Source organism: Elephantulus edwardii, unplaced genomic scaffold, assembly GCF_000299155.1.
Source record: "Elephantulus edwardii isolate Elephantulus edwardi_28Jun2011 unplaced genomic scaffold, EleEdw1.0 scaffold00165, whole genome shotgun sequence".
NCBI classification, from domain to species: domain Eukaryota; kingdom Metazoa; phylum Chordata; class Mammalia; order Macroscelidea; family Macroscelididae; genus Elephantulus; species Elephantulus edwardii.
In genome coordinates, this window is record NW_006399915.1 from 1,098,661 (window position 1) to 1,120,767 (window position 22,107).

At 37.6% G+C, this 22,107-nt stretch overlaps 1 protein-coding gene across 1 annotated transcript in view; it reads right to left on the reverse strand.

Annotated features, from left to right (window-relative positions):
• Window positions 1-22,107, reverse strand: part of MORC1 (MORC family CW-type zinc finger 1) — a 255,866-nt gene that overhangs the window by 127,481 nt on the left and 106,278 nt on the right. The window contains exons 13-14 of the mRNA XM_006895351.1: window positions 17,803-17,931; window positions 15,405-15,510 (exon numbers count right to left, since the gene is read on the reverse strand). Coding sequence (XP_006895413.1) covers window positions 15,405-15,510; window positions 17,803-17,931 — 235 coding nt within the window. The remainder of the gene's footprint in view (window positions 1-15,404; window positions 15,511-17,802; window positions 17,932-22,107) is intronic.

The window sequence follows — 22,107 nt, forward strand, 5'->3', positions numbered from 1 at the left end:
GATTGCATGTTCGATCTATCTCCGACTGTAAAAGTTGGTAGAAATCATCTATTTCTTCTTCTTTGGCTCTGGTTGTTGGTGCATATATCTGAATGATAGTAGCTGTTGGATTTGTGTATAACCTTTAACTGTGCTGAGGAATTTCATTTCTACTTCTCTTTTGCTATACATTTTATCAAGTATGGGTGATGAATTGTCTCAAATACCCATTCTGTATCAACTGGTATAATCATGTCCTTCTTTTCTTTTTATTTATGTGATGAATTACATTGATTTTTATTGTAATATTTAACCACCTTTGCATATCTAGTATGAAATTCATTTGGTCATGATGGGTTTGTTTATTGGTTGGTTTTTGTTGTGTTTTTTTCTGGGGTGGTATTGCGAGTTTGGGGTTTTTTTTTAGTTTTTGGTTTTTTGCTTTCTTTTTAGTATGCTGATGGATTCTATGGGCTAGGATTTTGTTGAAAATTTTTGGTGCTATGTTCATAAGGAGTGTGTGTGTGTGTGTGTGTGTGTGTGTGTGTGTGTGTGTGTGTGTTAAGTGTTGTCAAGTCATCTCGACTCATAGCAACCCTATGAACAGTAGCTCTGAACCCTGATCTCACTGTTTCTGACACACCTAGTCCTATTACCCCAGTAAATGAGTCAATCCATCTCACCCAAGGTCTTCCTCTCCTGCATTGTTGGTCCATGCTTCCAAGCATGAGATCCTACTCCAAGGACTGGTCCCTCCTTATAATATGTCCAAAGTATGTGAGATGGAGTTTCAAAATCCTTGCCTCCAGAGAACAGCTTGGTTTCACCTTCTCCAGGTCTATGAATTTCTTTTCCACTGGTGTCTTTGGTTTTTTTATATCAGGGTTATGGATGTTTTATAGGATGAATTTAGGAGTATTTCACACACACACGCACACACACATGCACACACACAAAAAGAGAATAATCTGAGTAAGGCTGGCATCAGTTTTTCTCTGAATGTTTGCTAGAAATCACTAGATTCACATTCAGAACCTTTTCTTTTGAGAATTTTATAAAACTTTTTTTTCTTTTGTGATGAATCAAATTTTCTACTTAGATTATGATACTTTGGGTAAGTAACATGTTTCTAGAAGTTTTCTCCTTTTCTCTACATTTTTTAATTTGTTGGAGTACAGTTGTTTTGTTTTTGTTTTGTTGTTGTTTTTTAATATGGACACTTCTCGAATTTGCATGTCATCCTTGTGCAGAGGCCATGCTACTCTCCTCCGTATCGTTCCAATTTTAGTAAGTCCTTCTGACGTGAGCACTGGAGTACAATTTTTATACTATTCATTTTTATTTCAGTTGATTCTGCTGTGATATTGCCTATTTAATTTCTTATTTATGCTGTTTGGATCTTTTCCTCCTTATTATTTGTTAAATTTTCCAGTGGTTAGTAAATTTTATTAATCCTCTGAAGAGCTAATTTCTAGCCTTATTGATTCTTCCTATTGTTTTTCTGTTTCATTTATTACTACTCTTTATTTTCACTCTATCATTTCCTTTCTCTGGGGAACTGTAATGAGTCCTCTTGGTTCAAAGCCACTAACCTCTCTGCAGGACAAAGATGAGGCAGTCTATTCCCATTGAGATTTACAGCCTCAGAAACCTATGGGAGAGTTGCCATGACTCAGAATCGACTAAACAGCAATGTGTTTCTTTGGTTTTGTGGCTGTAAGTTTCTTTTGTTGTTGTTGCTCTTTTTCCAAGTGTTAGATAGGTTGAAGTATCAATTTTAGCTCTTCTTCTATGGTGTTTGTTTTTAGTCCTGAAAATGGCACATACTGTTTTTACTGTGTCCCAGTGATTTTCGGTTTATTATTTTATCATTTTCTTCTTAATATTTTTTCTTTCTTCTATTACGTAGTAGTTAAAAAACTAACAAGGAAAACATCCTACTATGATCATGCAAATTCTGACTAATAAGGACTTCACAACAAATAATTGGGCTTCCAAGGCTGTAAGCATTCAAAAGCAAACCACCAGATCTTTCTCTTCTGGAATGGTCGATGTATTCAAATTGCCAATTTTTTAGCAGCCAAATTCCATAACCACAGAAATACCAGAGTTTTAAATCAGGATATTTATTATTCCTTTTCCATGTAGCTGAGGGTTTCCTCCTTGACTTTCCTAATGTGGCTCTCTCATTTTTTAGTATTGTGATTTGACAAGATTCTTTGCAGTCTTTCAATGCTTTAAAATGTATTGAGGCTGGAAATGTGGTTTAACATACGCTCATTTCTGGATACTGTTCTCTGTACACTGTAGGCTGGAGATGTGGTTTAACATACGCTCATTTCTGGATAGTGTTCTCTGTACACTGGAAACAAATGCATACTGTGCTACTGTTGAGTGTTCTATGAGGTCAGGTTGATTAATCATAGTATTTTAATATTTTTTGTATCTTTGTTGAATTTCTTTCTAGTTACTCTGTCCTTCATTAAAAGTAGTAGATTAAAGTCCAGAGTTCTTTATTTCTTTTTCCAGTCTTCTTAAAGTTTTGGGTCTGTTTCACTGTTGCATATGCCCTAGTGGCAAGAAGCTGTACTACAATAGCAAAGGCACACGGTTCGAATCCACCAGCTGCTCTGTGAGAGAAGGAAATGGAATCTACTCCTATGAGATTAACTGCTCACTAGAAAACCCACTAGAGGGTCAACTATGGGTTGTTTCAATTAAAAAATACACAACAACAATATTTATAATAAATATGATTATGTTCTCTTGATGGATTGGCATTTTAATCATTACACAGGTTCTTCTTGTCTCTTTGTATAGGTTTTTGCCTTAAAGTCTAGTTTATCAGAAATTAATACTGACACTCCCACACTTTATTAAAAATGTCTTAGTATATGTTTTTCCAAGCTTTGATTTTTAGTTTATTTTTGTCTTTATTTCCATGATGTATCTCTTGTAGACAGCATATTTTAAGGATATTTTCTTATCTCTTCTGTTATTAATGGTGGTTTTGTTATGTGGTATCATTTGTAACTCATAGAGACTCTATGTACATCAGCCCTGAAACCTGACTATCTTAAGTCAACTTCATTTTCTCTTACACACCACCCCATTATCTCATTCACTGAGTCAATCCATCTCATCCAGGGTCTTTCTCGCTTCCAAGCATAAAGTCGCTCTCCAAGGACTGAAGCATGTCCAAAGTATAACAAACGAAGCTTCAAAATCGTTGCCTCCAAGGAGCAGCCTGGTTTCACTCTCTCCAGGATCAACTTGTTTGTTATCCTAGCAGTCCATGGCATATTCAATACTCTTCTTCAATATTGCAACTCAAAGGCATTAATTCTTCTTCTATCATCCTTAGTCATTGTCTAGTTCTCTGATGCATAGCAAGTACTAATGAAGACCATGGCCTGGATCAGGCACACCTTAGTCTTCAGACTAACATCATTGCTCTTCAGTACTCTGAAGAGGTCCCTGACAGCGGATTTTCCCAGTGCAATACTTCTTGATTTCCTGGCTTCTGGTACCAAGAGTGTTGATTGTGGAGCCAAGCAAGCTGAAACTGCTAACAATCTCAATCTCTTTACTGTCTCCTAAATGGCCCAGTGATGGGAATCTTTGCTTTATTGATGTTGAGTTTCAATCCATAATCGAGTCACTTGCAACTCATAGCAACCCTATGTACAACAGACCTAAACCCTGCTCTATCCCTGGTCAATCTTATTGTCTCCGACACACCTATCCCCATTACCCCAGTGACAGAATCAATCAATCTCATCGAGGGTCTTCCTCTCCTGTGCTGTCCCTCCACCCTCCCAGGAATGATGTCCCTCTCCAAGGACTTGTTCCTCCTTGCTACATGTCCAAAGTATGTCAAATGAAGCTTCATAACCCTTGTCTCCTGGGAGGAGCCTGGCTTCACCCTCTCCAGGACAAACTTATTTGTTCTCCTAGCAGTCCATGGTGTACTCAATACTCTTCTCCAGCACCAAAGCTCAAAGGTCCAACTATAGGCTTCTCATAAGCACAATCAAGTGTTCTGGGATTCCCATTCTTCTCAGAGTTAGCCACAGTTTTGTTTTGATCCACATAGTCAAATGCCTTTGCATAGTCAAAGAAACACAGATAGACACTCTTCTGGTACTCTCTGCTTTCAGCCAAGATCCATCTAACATTGGCTATAATATCCCTACCATAGTTTCTTCTAAACCCAGCCTACAGATCTGGCAGTTCTCTGCTGAAGTGCTGTACTAGCGTTCTTAGATAATCTTCAGCAGGATATTGCTTGCATGTGGTAGTAAAGATATTGTTCAATAATTTCCACAGTCTGTCTGGCTACCTTTTTTTTAAATGGAAACATAGGTATAAATTTATTGCTCTGATTTTGCTGAGAGAGGGAAAGAGAGCGTGTGTTCATATGTATATGTGTGTGTGTGTGTGTGTGTGAGTGTAGTGCTAACAGTTTCATTAAGAAATCTTAGTGGCATCCTGAAGAAAAATGTGTCAACAGGATTGGAGGAAGACATTAATAAACTTCATTATGGAGATTTCACATTCTTGCTTGCTGAAAGTGAGGAGGACTTGAAGCACTTGCTGCAGAAGCTTAAACACCACAGCCTTCAATATGGTCTGCACCTCAATATCAAGAAAACAAAACTCCTTGCCACTGGACCAATAGGCAACATCATGATGGGCATAGAAAGCATTCAAACTGTCAACAACTTCATCTTACTTGGATCCAATTAGTACAGTTGGTACCAAGAGTCAAGAGATCAGAAGAAGTACTGCACTGGGAAAATCTATAGTAAAGGAACTCTCCAAATTATTGAGGAGTGATAATGCCAATTTGAGAACGAAGGTGTGCCTGATTCAAGCCACAGTTTTTCAATTATTTGCTATATTGTTAAGATCTAAATAGTGAATAAGGATGACAGAAGAATCGATACCTTTCAACTGTGGAGGTGGAGAATAATGCTGAAGATCCCATGTATGGGATGCCATAATGCCAAAAGTACAAAGAAATACACATCTTTGAGAAGGTACAGCCAGAGTACTCTTTGGAGGCAAAGATGATGAAGCTCCATCTCACGTACTTTGTGAATGTTCTAAGGATAGGTCATTCCTTGGAGAGGGACATCATATTTGAGAAGGTGGAGGGTGGTGAAAGAAAGACCCTTGACCAGGTGGGATGGTACAGTGACAGCAGCAATGGACATGAGTGTGTCAAAGATTGTGAGAACGGCACAGGATAAGACAGTGTTGAGATTGGTTGTTCATAGGGTCATTATAAGTCATACTAGACCTGATGGCACCTAACGACAAAAACCAACAGTTGCATTGTGAGTTAAGCACTGGCTTGTTAACCAAATCGTTGATCGTTCAAAGCTATCACTCTGTGAGAAAAAGAATACGCTCTCTGTCACTATTGTAAAAATTTAAAACATTGGAAACCCTAGTCTGTCCTATAAGGCTACTGTGAGCTTAGATCAATTTCACAGCAGTAGGGTGGGTATGATTCCTTTGGTTTTTCTGGGCTGAATGAATTTTGCATATGGATTTTCTTATTTCCTTTGTTGCTGTTGTTTTAGCATTCAATAAATGTTACCATTTCCTTTTTCGCCCCCATCTTCGTAATGAGGGAACCCCTCCAAAAAGTTTTCAATGACTGTTTTTTTTCCCCAAGAAGCTGACCAAGTCTTTCAAAGACACATCTGGTTGGACTCAAACCTCCAAACTTTCATATAGTAGCTATACATATTAACACTTTGTACTATGGTAGGATTCTTTCTAGGATAAAAATGTTTGTATTATTAATAGGTAGGGGGAAAGTTCCAGGAAATTCTAGTGCCTTAAGGGGAAGGAGGCAAACTGCCAACTCAAAACAGGTGATTCAAAGTTACCAGTGGCTCTGAGGGAGAAAGATGGGAAATCTCCTTTCATGTGAATTTACTGTCTTTGAAAACCCACTGGAAAGTCAGCTATGAGTTGGTTTTGACTTCGTACATAACAACAAGGGGAATTTCCATTCAACTAGCAGAAAGAACTGGAAGGGACCAGGTTTATAGATAATAAATGGGTACGGGGGTGGGGAGAGGAAGGAAGGAGGGGAGGGTGGGACGGAGGGACGGAGGGAGGGAGGGAGGGAGGGAGGGGAGAGAAAATAAAAAAGGGCCTCTCTTGCCTGAAACACAGAAAACTGAAATGGATAAAACCCACAATTTCTCTGTGCTTTAGGACTTCAGAATATATTTTTCCTTCTATTTACCAACAAAGAAGAGTGAATAACTACAATCAAATTCAGTTACCACTGAGAAAAATATTTCATGCCACACACATATGGTATTGTTATTATTGTTCGTTTCAAAGACATAGTCTAGATAAGCAAATCTAGGAAATAACTACTATATACACAGCCACCTACAGGGTTCACTTGAAGACATCTATAGAATAACACCTAAATAGGCTTCTATTTATTCGAGAAAAGAATCTTGAGGCAATATTATATTTTTATTCCTAAAGGAGAAAAATGCCTTTGTATGGTCAATGAAACACAGGTAGACATTCTTCTGGTACTCTTTGCTTTCTGCCAATATCCATCTGACATTGGCAATAATGTCTCTAGTGCCCTAAACCCAGCATGTATTTCTCATAGTTCTTTTAAAAAAAATTATAATTTTTTTGTGTGTGTACCATCAAATCGGATCTGACTGGTACAGAAGGAGATTGCTCCTCCTATATTTCTGGTAATTCAATGTACTGTTCCAGTAATTTCTGGATGATCGTTAGCAAGATTTTGCTAGTTTATGATATTAGTGATATTACTCAATAATTACTACACTCTGTTGGGTCACCTTGTTTTTTTGAATGTATTGTGCTTATGCAAAACCTATATATACTTAGACCAGGACGCAGCAATCAGAACAGAGCAGAGAAATACTGCATGTTTCAAATAAGGAAAAGAGTGAATCAGGGATACATCCTGTCTCCATACCTCTTTTTAAAAAAAATTTGTCATTAATTTCACTGAAAATTTAGAGAGACTTTGGATTTCCATTCATTCATTGTTGCACTTTCCTCCCCTTCCCACCCTCCCCCTTAATACACTAACCTCTTGGAAAAGTAAAAGAAAAATTCTTTCATTATTTTACAATCCCTCCCCCCCGGGTCCACTCCACTACACAGCCTTCGCTCTGGACTCCTGTCATGACGAAAATACCTAATAGCATATCCCTTTTAAACAGTTTTCCCCCTCATCTGTTTCAATGCAGTGTACATTATTGAACCCATCTTTCTCAGTCTCCCCCCCAATGCCGAGATCAGTCCTGTTTTACAACAGTGGCACCATGCAGTATTTGTCCTTTTGTAAATGAATGGAAATCCAAAGTCTCTGTAAATTTTCATTGAAATTAATAATAAATAAAAAAACAAGAAAAAAATTAAAAAAGAAAAGAATGGATTTTACTCTTATGTGTTCAATCTGATCAGGTACACAGGTACTATCACTGTTTATATTGTTGGAGAAAAAATATTTTTTTTCTTACTATAGCATAATGTTTTTGAGCTGTGGTGCTGGAGAAGAGTACTGAATGTACCATGGACTGCCAGGAAAACAAACAGATTCATCTTGGAGAGGATTAAACCAAGCTATTCCTTGGAGGCAAGGATTCTGGGGCTTCGTCTGACATATTTTGGACATGTTGCCAGGAGGGACGGGTCCTTGGAGAAGGACATCATGCTTGGGAGGGTGGAGGGACAGCGCAGGAGGGGAAGACCCTCTATGAGATGGATTGATTCGGTGACTGGGGTAATCGGGATGGGTGTGTCAGAGGCAGTGCGGTTGGCGCAGGATAAAGCAGGGTTTAGGGCTGTTGTGCATAGGGTCGCTATGAGTCGAAAACGACTCGACAGCACATAACAACAACAACAACATAGCATAATGTAATTTTTTCCTCTTTACTTTTAAAATTTTATTTATTGTGGAAAATTATTTATGGGGATATAAGGGGGTGACGGTTGGGAGCAAAAAGGTAAAAAAAAAATTCTAATAAATTGAACTTACTGCTGTTGAGTCAGAACTGACTCCTAGGTGACCCTCCAGAAGATTTTCATGGGCTTTAAATTACATGAGAGAAGACTCCCATGGAGCAGATAGTAGATTCTAACTTCCTTCCTTTGGATTAGGACAGTAACTCTTAATCCAATAAACCACCAGACATCCAATTCTAATGTATTACCAAAATAATAAACACTGCTGTCTTGAAAGAAGTGTAACCAGAGTACCCTTTAGAGGCAAGGATAGTGAAACTTTATCTTATATACTTTGGCCATATTGTCAGGAGGGGCCAGCCCTTGGAAAAAGACATCATGATGGGCAGTTCTGGTTTTTTTGCTGTTGTTAGATGCTGTAGAGTCAAGTATGACCTATAATGGCCTTTTAAATAACAGATCTGAACCCTGTCCTATCCTGTGCCATCTTCACACTTCCTGACACATTAGAGTCCATTGCAGCAGTCACTGTGTGAATCCCCCTTGTCAAGGGTCTTCCTCTCCTTTGCCAACCCTCTACCCTTCCCAGCATCATGTCTCTCTCCAAGGAATAGCCCCTCCTAGCAACATGCCCAAAGTATGTGAGGCAAAACCTCATCATCATTGCCTTTCAAAGAGCCCTCTGACTGCACCTTCTACAAGACATATTTGTTTGCTCTTTTGGCAGTCTATGGGATGTTCAGTAGTAGTCTCCAACATCACACCTCAAATGCATCAATTCTTTTTCTGTCATCCTTATTCACTGTCCAGATCTCAGATGCATAACAACTGATCGGGGGAACTCTGATGGCCTAGTGGGTATGGAACTGTGCTGCCAATCTAAAGGTAGGTGGTTTGAATCCACAAACTTCTCCCACGTAGTATACAGCCTGGGGCGGGGGGGGCAGTGAGAGAAACCTGCTAAACAGTCAGCTATGAGCCAGTTCTGAACTGGAATTCAGAAAGCCCATGGCCTGAATCAGATACACGTTAGTGCTCAAACTGGCATCATTACTCCTCAATAATTTGGAGAGGTTCCTAACTGCAGACTTTCCCAGTGCAATGCATCTCCTTATTTCCTGACTGCTGGTACCAAGAATGTTAACTGTAAGTCAAAGGAAGATGATATTGTTGACAGTTTCAATCTTTTCTCCATCTATCATGATGCTGCCCATCAGTCCAGTAGTAAAAATCTTTATTTTCTTGACACTGAGATGCAATCCATATTTAGGACTGTATTATTCATCCTCTGCAACAAGTGCTTCAAGTCCTCCTCATTTTTATCAAGTAAGGTCGTGTCATCTGTGTAACTCAGGTTATTGATAAGTCTTCCTCCAATCCTGATGCCACATTGCTCTTCCCAGAGTCTAGCTTCTCAAATAATTTGCTTAACATAGAGACTGAAAAGGTATATAGACAGAATACAACCCTGACACACTCCCTTCTTAATTTTAAACTATACAGTGTTCCCTTACTCTGTTTTCACAACAGCCTCCTGGTCCAGATATAGGTTTCTCATGAGTTCATTGAAGTGCTCTGGGATTCCCATTCTTTGCAATTTTAGCCATAAATTATTATGATTGACACAGTCAAATGCCTTTGCATAGTCAATAAGGTATAAATAGACATCATTCTGGTATTCTTTACTTTCAGGCAGGATCCATCTTACATCAGCAATGATATTTCTGGTGTCATAGCTTCTTCTAACTCCTGCTTGAACTTCTGGAAGTTCTCTATGAATGTACTGTTAAATCCTATCAAATATTTACTTAATAATTTATTTTGGAAGCAGGAGTGGCATCCACTTCCTAAACAACATGTCTCTGGAAACTCTATGAATTGTGGTAAATGATGATATTTACAGCAAGGCTTCAGGTCTTTTGTTCATAGGGTTGCTAGGAGTCGTGCTCAACTCGACAGCAATCAACAACAATAATTTATTAATTTTATTAATAATTTATTATTTATTAATAGCATCTAACACACAATTAATAGGTTGATGGTATTGTAAAACTTTAACGTAATCTCCAGTGCTTTTTCTATCATCATGACCATATATTCCAATTGGTGATCTTGTTTGCTTCCAACTTTCATATTCTAATTACCAGTAATTTTCTCTGAGTCTTTATTTCATTGTTGATAATTGAAGACTCTACAAGTTTGGTGAAACCTTCAGTTTCTACTTCTTTAGCACTAGTGGTTAGTGCATAAATTGGAAAAAAATAGCCATAGTAACTAGTCTTCCTTACAGGTATATGGATATTATCCTGTTACTCACAGCACTGTACATAAAGATAGTTTTTCAAATGTTCTTTTTCATGATGAATGAACACTATTCCTCTCCAACTTTCCAATTCTGGCATACAATTATCTGATGTAAAATGACAAATATCAGTTTGCTTCAGTTCATTCACCTTTAGGATTTCTCTTCATGAATTTAAGAATATTTTTATGTTTATTTTTTAATTTTTTATAGTTTGAATGAAAGTTTGCAAAGCATTTTTTCAAAATCAATTGGGAAACTTCACCTCATACACTCTGAACATGTCAAGAAGAGATAGTTTTTGTTCTTGCCACATCCATCTATTAATAGATGCTATTTTTTTTTCTCAGTTTGAGTCATATCACATCTGCAAATGAAGACTCATCAGCAAATGAAGTTCAAAAAAAGCTTTACTTAATTCATATCATTCATGCAGACTCAAGTTTTTGAGGAGAAAGCTATTGCCTAATTTTAAATGCCTTCTTAACATGAGGCAGTCATCTGCTGGGCACTACATCAGATTTCACTGGCCAATTTTTTTACAAGCAGATCACCAGATCCTTTTCCCCAGAACATTTTAGTTTGGAAGCTCTGGTTAAACCTGCCCACCATGAGTGATGTGACAGATATTTGCAATGTTAGTGCCACAGCATCCAGCATTACAAGAACTACAAATTAACAAAATATGAGATATTGACTGATAAGAAACGGATTTTTAAAGTATTTTTCTTAAATTTTTTGGCCACATTTCTCAGGCGATATGAGAAATAAAAGACCTGATATTCTTTTGTGTTTAAAAGAAAAACAAAAAGAAGCTTTACAAAGAAGAACGAAGATCATTACAAGATTCAAGGAAGCAATGAATCTAAAGGACAAATGAACCATGGAACCACAACCTCCATTATGTTGAGGCCAAAGCTAGATGGCACCTGTCTGCAACTATCAACTACTCTGATCAGGACCAAAATAGGTGTTCTTGGAAAGAGGAACAGGGGAAAAGCTCAAAATAATAAAAACAACCAGACCTACAGATCCAATTGAGATGGCAGAACCACTAAGACTGTGGCTCTTAGACATCCTTCAAACATGGAAATGAACTTACCACTGAGGATCAACTTTCAGTCAAAAAACAGACCACCCTACAATGTGAGCACTAGGGGGGAGATGTACTCATTAATACAATCAGTTATTTGTGAACAAAAGACCTTCATTTGCATAAAACAAAGCTCAGAAGGTAAGTATGAAGGACACATGTAAATGAGTAACCTCAGGAGGAAATGGGAAGAGTACTGATACTTTCAGGAGATTGTAACCAGTGTTAGGTTTTTCATGAAAGTTTATAAATTATTGAGTGGAAAAAATGCTCTAAAAACTATTGAAAAAACTACAATTAAAAAAAAAAAGATGCTTAAGTGGCCTGAAAAACAATGGCTTACATTTTACTCTGTCTCAGTCTTTCACACTACATACTATTACCATCTCTTTAAAGAAGAAAGGATTAAAAAAGTAAGTACTTTTTAAAAAAGGTGACCAAACCTTTGTATTTGGATAGAACTAGACTCCACTGAAATATAAAAGATCTTCAGAGAAATTATTTCATAAAGCAAAATGACTCTCTATTTTGCAACAAAACACTTAAGTTTTAACTCTAGAAAAGAACCTTGAACAAGTTCTGAAATCTGTCTCAGCTTTTCTATTTTGCCCTTTGAGAAAGTTCTTAAAACTTGCAATGTGTGAGAACGCTATTGTCCTTCCTCAAAGTTTGGCTCCCTTTACAGCGTTCATTCAAATGTTATTTCCTAGCATTAAACCTGCTGATAGTAAACCGTTCTACTTACATATAACGCCTCATTCTTCTGTCCTTTTCATCACTGAATGTTGTTTAAATAAAGAATTGGACCTCCTCTCCCTGTAACCCACTAATTCCATTTTATTTTATCCAAATCCAATAGGGCATATGTATCAGTCTATCTAAAAAGAATTTATTTCAAGGAATATTCAGAAGATATGCATTTCCCATCCTACCACATTGAATCAGAAAACTCATCCGGGGTCACCAGATCATTTTCTCTTCTGCTAGGTGTCATCTACAATACTGTCAATGATTTCCAGTAAAAGAGATACTAACACCTGATCAACTGCCCTTGTAATCAAGAGTGTTTCTTTATATTTCACTCAAATATCTTGCTATCATTTTAAGCTTATTTCTCCTCATAATCATTTCAGTGGAAATACAGATGCTCAATAATATGTTTGTATATTTAAAGAACTAAGAATTTAAAAAAATTCTAAATATAAGAAGATTTTTACATTTTAGGCTTTAAAAATTCATCAGTTTCCTGTCAGCAAGACTAAAATTATCTTGTCTCTCATGACAAGTGACCCTGTTTTGATGTCTAAAGGAAATAGAGTAATGCCGCTTCGAAGCTAATTTTATAGTGCTCTGTGATGACATCATGTTCAATGAAAAGAGAGTAAGAACAGACCAGTTCAGAGACAATGATAATTTTAAGAGAAGGGAAATTGTCATGGAATGCCACCCAGTTCTGTGAGTCTGCCAATGTCTACGAAATCATAGGTATATAGGCAGGTCTTTGAAGAGTGTCCTGATTCTCATTCTTTGTTGCTAGCAGCCCCAGTGATCGGGGGAAACTCAGTAGTTAGAATTTACAAGACCAGCTGGATCTAGATAATATGCATCAAAGTATTATTATACCCTAGCTCAGAGAGATCTTATCATTTCCTCAAGATCTCATAGCTAGTGGAATCAGAAGTCAAATTTAGGCAATCTGGCTCATATAATTTCAAATCATACCAGAATAAGTTTAAGACTCAGACGATGTTCCAAGTCTTCCGTAAGTGAATTCTTAACCCTTGGCTGGGCTTTAAATTCTCTTCTTTAATATGAAGATTCAAATACAATAAAATATATAAAAGCCATCAAGATTCAGATTGTTGTTGTTAGTTGCCTTCAAGTCTCTAAAACTTATCTGTTCTTTTGTCAGTCTATGAGATAGACAATACTCTTCTATGCCCTAACTCGAAGACATCAATTCTTCTTTTGTCATCCTTATTCACTGTCCAGATCTCAGATGCATTGCAAGTAATCAAAGACCATGACCTCAATCTGACACACCTTACAACAAACAAATTTCTGCAACAAGTTCTTCGAGTCCTCCTCATTTTGAGCAAAAAAGGTTGCAACGTCTGTATAACGCAGGTTATTGATGAGTTTTCCTCTGATGGCAGACTTGAGAAGTTTTTTGGTTGTTTTTTATGCTCCTTGGAGCTTTAGGTATTTTACAGTGAGTAAGGACACCATGTTTCAAAGGTTAAAGGGACAGTGCAAAAGAGCAAGGGCTTGGATGAGATGGATTGCTTCAGTGACTGAGGTAAGGGGGTTAGGTGTGTCAGAGACTATGAAATTAATTCAAGATTGAACAGGGTTCAGAACTGTTGCACATACGGTCTCTATGAGCCACCCGTGACTTGACAGCACATAACAACAATAAGGAGCAGAAAGGAGGCCTAGTTGTATAGTGTTTGATGTGCAAAGCTACTAAGCAAAAAAGTCAGCCACTCAAATTCATTAGCTCCTTTGTGTATTTGACAGTAGTGAGCTTTTTGAGAGGAAACAGAAGGATCCCTGGGGGTGTTTTTTTTCTAATATGTTGGAATGTTAATCACAAACCCAATGGTTGGTTCAAATCCACCAGCCTCTCCACTAGAGAAAGACAAGCGACCTCCTCCTGTAAAGACTCATGGCCTAGGAAATCTGATGGAGAGTCACCAGAAATTGTAATTAACTGGAAGGCAGTGGATAGGGGAAAAGAAATGGGAAGTAAGTAGGACGGTTTCCAGTGTCCAAATCAACCAGGAAAGTTCTACATTTATCTATCTTATTCCAATGCACATTTTACTTGTAAAGTAAATAAAGCGGTAGAAAAAGGGTTTCTGCTGGAAATAAATGTTATCGGTGAAGTTGAAAACACTCTTAGGCCATAAAAAAAATCATTCTTTAAAGATAATTTCTTCTCTGGGGGGGGGGTGGGGGGGGAGAAAAGCGCAAAGAATGAATGAATGGAATTCCAAAATCTTTGTAGATGTTCATTGAAATTAATAATAATAATAAAAAAGATAATTTCTTCTCCCTCATTGCCATTGAAGTTTGAACCTGCTCATAGATAAATTAACCTCCACCAGGTTGCCAGAAGTTGTAAATTGCATGGTAGATGAGCTATCTTTCTCCCATGGTGCAACAGGCAGATTTGAATCATCTATCTGCTTTTGTGTTGGCAGCACAAGTCCTTACCTACTACCCCACTACCATTTACTAAAAAGAATTTCAAGATTCTAAATAGGAGTTTTCACAGTAATTTCTTAACATGTGTATTTTAGCTACTCTGTTTTTGGGTTGGGGGGAAAAAATAACAAAAAGATGATTCCTCTGATGTCTGCATTAGAGATACTGATCCACCTATCCTGGAAGAAACACTTGACACAAACTCTTTGGGAAAACTCTGTCTGACTTAGGAGGGGTTTGTTGTTGTTGTTGTTTTGGGGTTTTGTTTTGTTTTGTTTTGTTTGGGGGGGTTGTTTTGTTTTTTGGGGTGTTTTTAATGGTGCATTAAACACTTTTCCCTTTGGGGAAAAATGTTAGTCCAAAGAGGATAGTGACAATGTTGACATCCATAAATACTTAATTGGTCTTTCTTCCTGTTTCAGGCTGAACTTCTTCCCCCAGCCCCAAAGCATAAAGCAATAAAATCAATATAACTTAAATGGAAAAACACATAGCCTAACTCATGAATGTCCCTGGAGACACCCTCTGTGTAACACTGCTGTGTGTGTGATGAGGTATTCTGTGTGAAATGCTCTGGAAGTCACAATGATTAAACACCAGGTCATTGTCTTCTACCAATAGAAGTGAAAAGGTTTTATATGCCAGTGTCTACAAATAATTACTTCCAGGTCTCTTTTATTATGTTTGGGGCAGGGGGTGATATACTAATGAAGTATCTTTTCACAAGGGCTTAGTAAAATCTTAAAAGATGGAAGTTCATCAGTTAAAATCTATGTACAGCTAATATTTTGCATTTTTTAACAAGAGATTATAGAACACTGTCAAATCTACCTGTTTTCCATGGGGTTAGGATTATTAGCACAAATCCAGATGTCAGGAAACTCTTTTTCTTGATAATTGGTAGAGGAAGGTAAGACTCTCCACTTGAGGCAAATATCTAACAATCAAAACAGAATTACACAAAAAGAGACCATAATAAGGAATGAATATATCATACTAAGAAGTCTGTTTATATTTATTGAGTACAAAGGTTTCACTCTATCCCGGTAAGTGAAGCCTTGAGTAAAGAGATATGCTTAAAGATAAAACTATTTTAAGAGTTTATGAGGTCCTGCAAATAAACAATAAAAAAATGTTACTATTACTGTTGTGTACTCTGGAGTTTGAATTGGCTCATAGCTGACCCTCTAACGGGTTTTCAGAGGCTGTAAATCACATAGGAGGAGATTGTCTGTTTTTTCCCCACGGAACACCGGATGGATTCAAATCATATGTCTTTAGTTTGAAAGTGCAATTCTTTATCATTAGGTTACCAGACAGTGCTATTCCTTACCACTTATTACGGAAGGGCCACCAGAGCTCCCTGTAATAAAAACAGTCATAATGATAATTATTATAGTTCCTTCAGATGGTTTCTGCTACTTTCAGGCAAAAACATTTTAACTAACAGATCCCTTTAAACCTCTCCTGCTACATTAATACCTCCAGTGACATCAATCTTTCATATTTCCCCTTCCAAAATCTATTATTTTTCTGCTGAGATCATCACTTTTTGTCTCCAACCACATGTAATTGTTATGAGTCATGAGTGAGAATCAAGTCATAGCCGATCATCCAGTGGGTATTCAGAGGCTGTAAATCACACAGAGGAGACTGCTTATCTTTCTCTTGTGAAGCAGATAGTGGATTTGAACCATGTCTTTCAGTTGGCACCACAATTCCTTACCACTAAACCACCAGAGTTCCCTACATAACCAACATAAAAAGGAAATCAAGTTCTCTGAACTATAACTTCCCTTGTTATGTATTCTTTTCTGTTCTTCTCCAGCCTGCAGTGTCTGACTTCCTTGTTCATTTCTCCCTTCATACATTTTCCTTTAGGAGAAAACCATACTACTCGCTCCAGGCTATTCACATATTCTTCAACCCAGAGTTACCTCCAGGTATACTCCCATCCAAGGGACAGTCATTTTAACACAGTTGTTAAGAACCTCAACTTGGATTCTTTCAACTTTGACTTTGTATCTCATTTCCACCACTTGAGATCTATCATCTTTTTTTTTAAATTTTTTTTAGATCTATCATCTTGTAGAAATAGTTAAACTTCTCTGTTTCTTGTATCAACAGCCATGAAAGCAGATTAATAATAGTGCTTAGGATTCCCTTATTTTGTTATAGCCTCATAGTAGCCCTATGGCCTATGAATTTAATTCCTGTCCTACCCTGAGTCATCCTTAAAACTCTGATATACTTGAGCTATTTGCTGAAGTCAGCATGTCAGTTCATCTAGCTGATGGTCTTCCTGGCCTTCATTAATGCTCTACATTTCCAAGCATGATTTCTCTTTCCAAGGAACAGCCTCTCCTAAGGTTCATGGTTCAAATCTCCAAGTTGATCCACAGGAGAAAGATGGGTGCATTCAAAATTCTGTCCAATAAGATTAGTAACAAACTTACAAGACATATGGAGTCCACACTGTCCCAAATGTTTGATTTGCTGTATAACTCCATGATTTCCAATATCAACACTACCTCTTTTATTCAGTGACCCTCCTCCTCTATGTCCTGTGGGCTCAACAGTTCACTAGAAGGTCTCCCAGAGACTCAGATCCATCAGGGGAATGACTCATGTGTCTATGGGTGAGGCAGGCCTCTGTTGCAAAGACAGGTGAGGTTTGTAGACTATCAATTGCAGTGAAGCTGGAAAAGGGACATCCCCAAAAGAGGGCTAGCATTCAGGTCTCAAGGGCTTATATAGCTTCTACTAGAGTAAAACTTTTCTTAAAACTCTGAAAGAACTCTATACCTCTTTAACAGAATTTACTGTGTTTTGCCCTCTCTTTAAGAGCAAGGGTGTTTTGGTAGTGGTGCACAGCTTACCTCAAGAACATGCTTCTCTGATGGTTGGAATCTACTAGCTGGGCTGCAGGAGAAAGATGAGCTATTTTTTCTCATGCAATTTAAAGCCTCTTAAAATCTGATGGAGGGTCCACATCAGATATGAGTCAGTAATGGGGGGCGGGGTGGATTAAAACAAGAACTATATTTTATTTATCCTTCGCACTATTCCATTTCATCTCCTAGGGAGCTCTGGAAGCCTAGATTTTTACTCTGTGAAAACTGACATACAGATCTTATCAGCAGCACTCAACAGAAGGACTTGACTTGTGCATTTACATATTTAAGAATACCATAAATATTTGTTAATTACAACGGAATTCATCACTAACCACACTGAATAATGAGTGGGATGGCCATCACTTGTCTTCTTTGATGCTGAACAGAGTGTAAAGATTTCTCTGCATCCTTGCTCTTCTGGTATCCAAATTCATTCAAAAACAATGGCAGGTTTCTATTACCTACAATGTTGACAAACGGAAAGAACATCAACATGATTAACCAAACAAAGTTTGGGAAAATTATCAAGAATTTGTAAAGTTCAGCAAAAAGTGGGTGACTCTAGAAGATATTATGCTGAGTGATAAAAGTCAACTACTAAAGGACAAAAAAAAGGCATAAATCGACTCATATACAAAACTAAAGGAAAATTCATATGTGAACAAAATCCATCTTAGAAGGTTAACAGTGTTAAGAAGGGAGGAAGAGGGGAGGAAAAAAATTAATAAATTTGCTGAAGGAAACACAATATATAAAAATATTGTTTTGTTTTTTTAATTTTTTTATTGATTTGGATTCAATAATTTGTTTACATGTTCATTCATGTACTTTGCTTTGGGTTGGCTTCCCGCCCCCCACCTCCCTCCACCCATCAAACTCTGCAACACAATGATTTCTTCCCCTTTCCAACCTCAGCTCCTCTGTCCCATCCTGTTCCCTTTTGGATAGCCATACACATCTACTTATCCTTCAGTTTTTACAATAATGGCCTTATTTAGTATTTGTTTCACTCAGTATAAAGCTCTCTAGCCTCTCCCATGTTAAATTTTTCAAAATCGTTGTATTCCATTATGTGAATGCACCACAAGTTCTTAATCTGGTCGTTTGCTGACAAACACTTTGGCTTTCTCCATGTTCTTGCTATTATGAATAATACTGTTATGAACATTGGTATACAAATCTCTATGTCTCACTTCTATTTTCTTTCGAGTATACTAGAAGTAGAATAGGTGGATCATATGAAATCTCTATGTTCAACTTTTTGAGGTAATGCCAAACTGCCTTCCAGAGTGGTTGCACCATCAACAGTGAATGAAAGTTCCAATCTTACCACATCCTCTCAATATTTATTGCTTCCTGTCCTGTTAATCTTTACCACTGTTATTGGGGTGAAATGGTATCTCATTGTGGTTTTGTTTTGTATCTCTCTTATCACTAATGACCTTGAACCTTTATTCATGTGTCTGTTGGTCCTCTGAATGCTTTCCTTTGTGAAAGATCTTCGTATCTTTTGCCCATTTTGTAATTGGGTTATGAGTCTTTTTCTTGTGGAAGTACTCTGTAGATTCTCATTATGAGACATTTTTCTGAGTTGGCATTGCCAAATGGGCTTTTTTGGGGGGAGAGTTTACCCCCAAGTCAGTTTTCTCACCCTGTTGGGAAAAGTTTTTGATGCACACAGGGACTTAATCTTTAGAAAGTTCCACTCATTGATGTTATCCTATAAAAATTATTTGATTGTGTTGTTGTTAGGTGCCTTTGCGTTGAGCACAACTCAAAGTGACAACGCATCTGAAGCCTACCCTATCCAGTGCCATCCTCACAATCTCTGACATACTTGAGCTTATTACTATAGTCACTGTATCAATTCACTAGGTTGAGATTCTTCCTATCTTTCACCACAACCTCTACCTTTCCAAGGATGATGTACCTTGCCAATACATTGCCTATTCTAGCAATATGCCTAAAGTATATAAGATGAAGCTTTATCATCTTTGCCTCCAAGGAGCATTCTGCCTGTCACAGTGCTTTTCACCAACACTACAACGTAGAGGCATCAATACTTCTGTTTTCTTTATTTATTATCTAGATCTCAGCAGTATAGCAAGTTACTAAAAATACCATGTCCTGACATCAGGTACACCTTAGTCCTCAAACTGACATCATTGCTCCTTGGTAATCTGGAGAGTACTCCAACTATAAACTTTCTCAGTGCAATTTGTTTCCTGATCTCTTGACTGGTGGTACCAAGGGAACTGATTGTGGACCTAAGTAAGATGAAGTCACCGACAATTTCAATCTTTTCTCCATCATGTTGCTGCTTCAGTTCAGTTCAGTGGTAAGAATTTCTGTTTTCTTGGCATTGAGATGGGCTCTATATCGAAGGTCGTAGCCTTTGATCTTCTGAAGCAAGTGCTTCAGGTTGTCCTCCTCACTTTCAGCAAGCAAGGTTGCTGTATAATGCACGTTGTTGAGTCTTCCTTCAATCCTGATGTCACGTCCTTTTTCATGGAGCTCTAGAATAATTTGCTCAGCACATAGACCGAAGCTCAACATCAAGAAAAGAAAAATTCTCACCACTGGACTGATTGGCAGCACCATGATAGATGGTAAAGAGATTGAGATTGTTAATAGCTTCAGTTTGTTTGGCTCTACAATCAACACTCTTAGTACCAGCAGCCAGGAAATTAAAAGACTAATTTCACTGGGAAAGTCTGCTGTCAGAGACCTCTCCAAAGTACTGAAGAGCAACAATTCAGTCTGGAGCCTAAGGTGCACCTGATAAAGGCCATGGTCTTTGCAATTACTTGCTATGCATTAGAGAGTTGGACAATGACTAGGGATGGCAAAAGGAGAGTTGATGCCTTTGAGCTGTGGTGCTGGAGAAGAGCACTGAGTACTGAGTACGTGGACTTCTAGGAGAACAAACAAGTTTGTCCTGAAGAGGCTGCTTGTTGAAGGCAAGGATTCTGACACTTTGTCTGATAATACTGTGGACATGTTGCAAGGTGAGATCAATCCTTGGAGAGGGACATCATGCTAGGGAGAGTGGAGGGACAGCACAGGAGAGGAAGACCCTCAATGAGATAGATTAGTTTAGTGACTGTGGTAATGGGGATAGGCGTGTCAGAGACAATAAGATTGACAAGGGATAGAACAGGATTTAGGGCTGTTGTACACAGAGTCACTATGAGTGGCAGGCAACTCGATGGCACATAACAACAACAACAATACATACTGAATAGATACGGTGAAAGGATATACCCTGATACACACTTAATTTTAAACCATGTAGTATTCCATGTCGTATTGCTCTGCTTGCACAAGAGCTTTTTGGTCTGTTTATAGGTTTCACATAAGCACAACTGAATGCTCTCAGATTCCCATTCTTTTCAGCATTAGCCATGATTTATGATCCACACATAACAAATACCTTTGCTCCGTCAACAAATCACAAATTTACATTCTTCTGGCATTCTTTGCTTTCCATCTGATCCATGTGACACTAGCAATATCCCTGTTGCAGTAGCCTCATCTAAATTCAGCTTGAATGTATGGAGTTCCCTGCCTATGAGCCTCAGCAGTATTTGGCTTGCGGATGATATTAATTACATTGTTTGATTATTTCCACATTCTGCTGGTTCACCTTTCTTAGGAATGGAACAAATATGGATCTCTTCAAGGGGTTGACTAGACATTGTTATAAGCTAATGAGATAAATTAATTGTAATTAATGTAATTAAAAGAGCCTACAATTGAATGAAAACTCAGTATAATCTGTAAGTTAATGGAAAATAAAAACCCATAGTTTGGCTACATGTGTAAAAATCTGATCTCAACTACATAAAATGGATATTTATAGAATTTTAACATACACAGAATTAAATTGAAACATAAATATTGATTATTCATGAGTTAATTAACTGAGACGATGAATGTATTAATTATTCTGATAGTTAATTGAATTATTAATGAACAATTATTATTCATTGACATTATTTTCTACTTCCTTCTTTTTAGCACCTTCCAAAATATATACCATAAATATCTAAAATCTTTCTAATAAAATTAAATGTTGTTGTTGTTGATTGCCACGGAGTCAAGCACGACTCATAGCGACTCTATGAACAAAAGGCCTGAAGCCTTTCTATAACTATTATCGTTTATTAAAGTCCATAGAGTTTCCAGAGGCATATTGTTTAGGAAGGGGATGCCACTCCTGCTTCTAATTAGACATTGTAGCCAGTATCTAAAATTCTAGAATGCTCTTTTAGAGACAGAACATCTCCCTTTGCCTTGGCATGCCTCTAAATCTTTCTTCCTTCTATTTTTAGTTAATTTTGTATGTCTAGCAATTTTAGTTACATTGTATTTACTATGTACTTAATTAGTCTTACAAATGTTTTGTTTTGTTTATTTTCCTTGCAAATAGGGACCAGACAAGGATGTCCACTGTCACCACTTCTTTTCAACATTGTCTTGGAAGTGCTTGCTAGGACAATCCGAAAAGAGAAGGAAATAAAGGCACCCAGATCAGCAAAGAGATGGCTAAACTGTGTTACATGCAGACGATGTGATAGTGTACACAGAAAACTCCAAAGTTGTTGTTTGTTGTTATGTGCCGTCGAGTCGCCTGC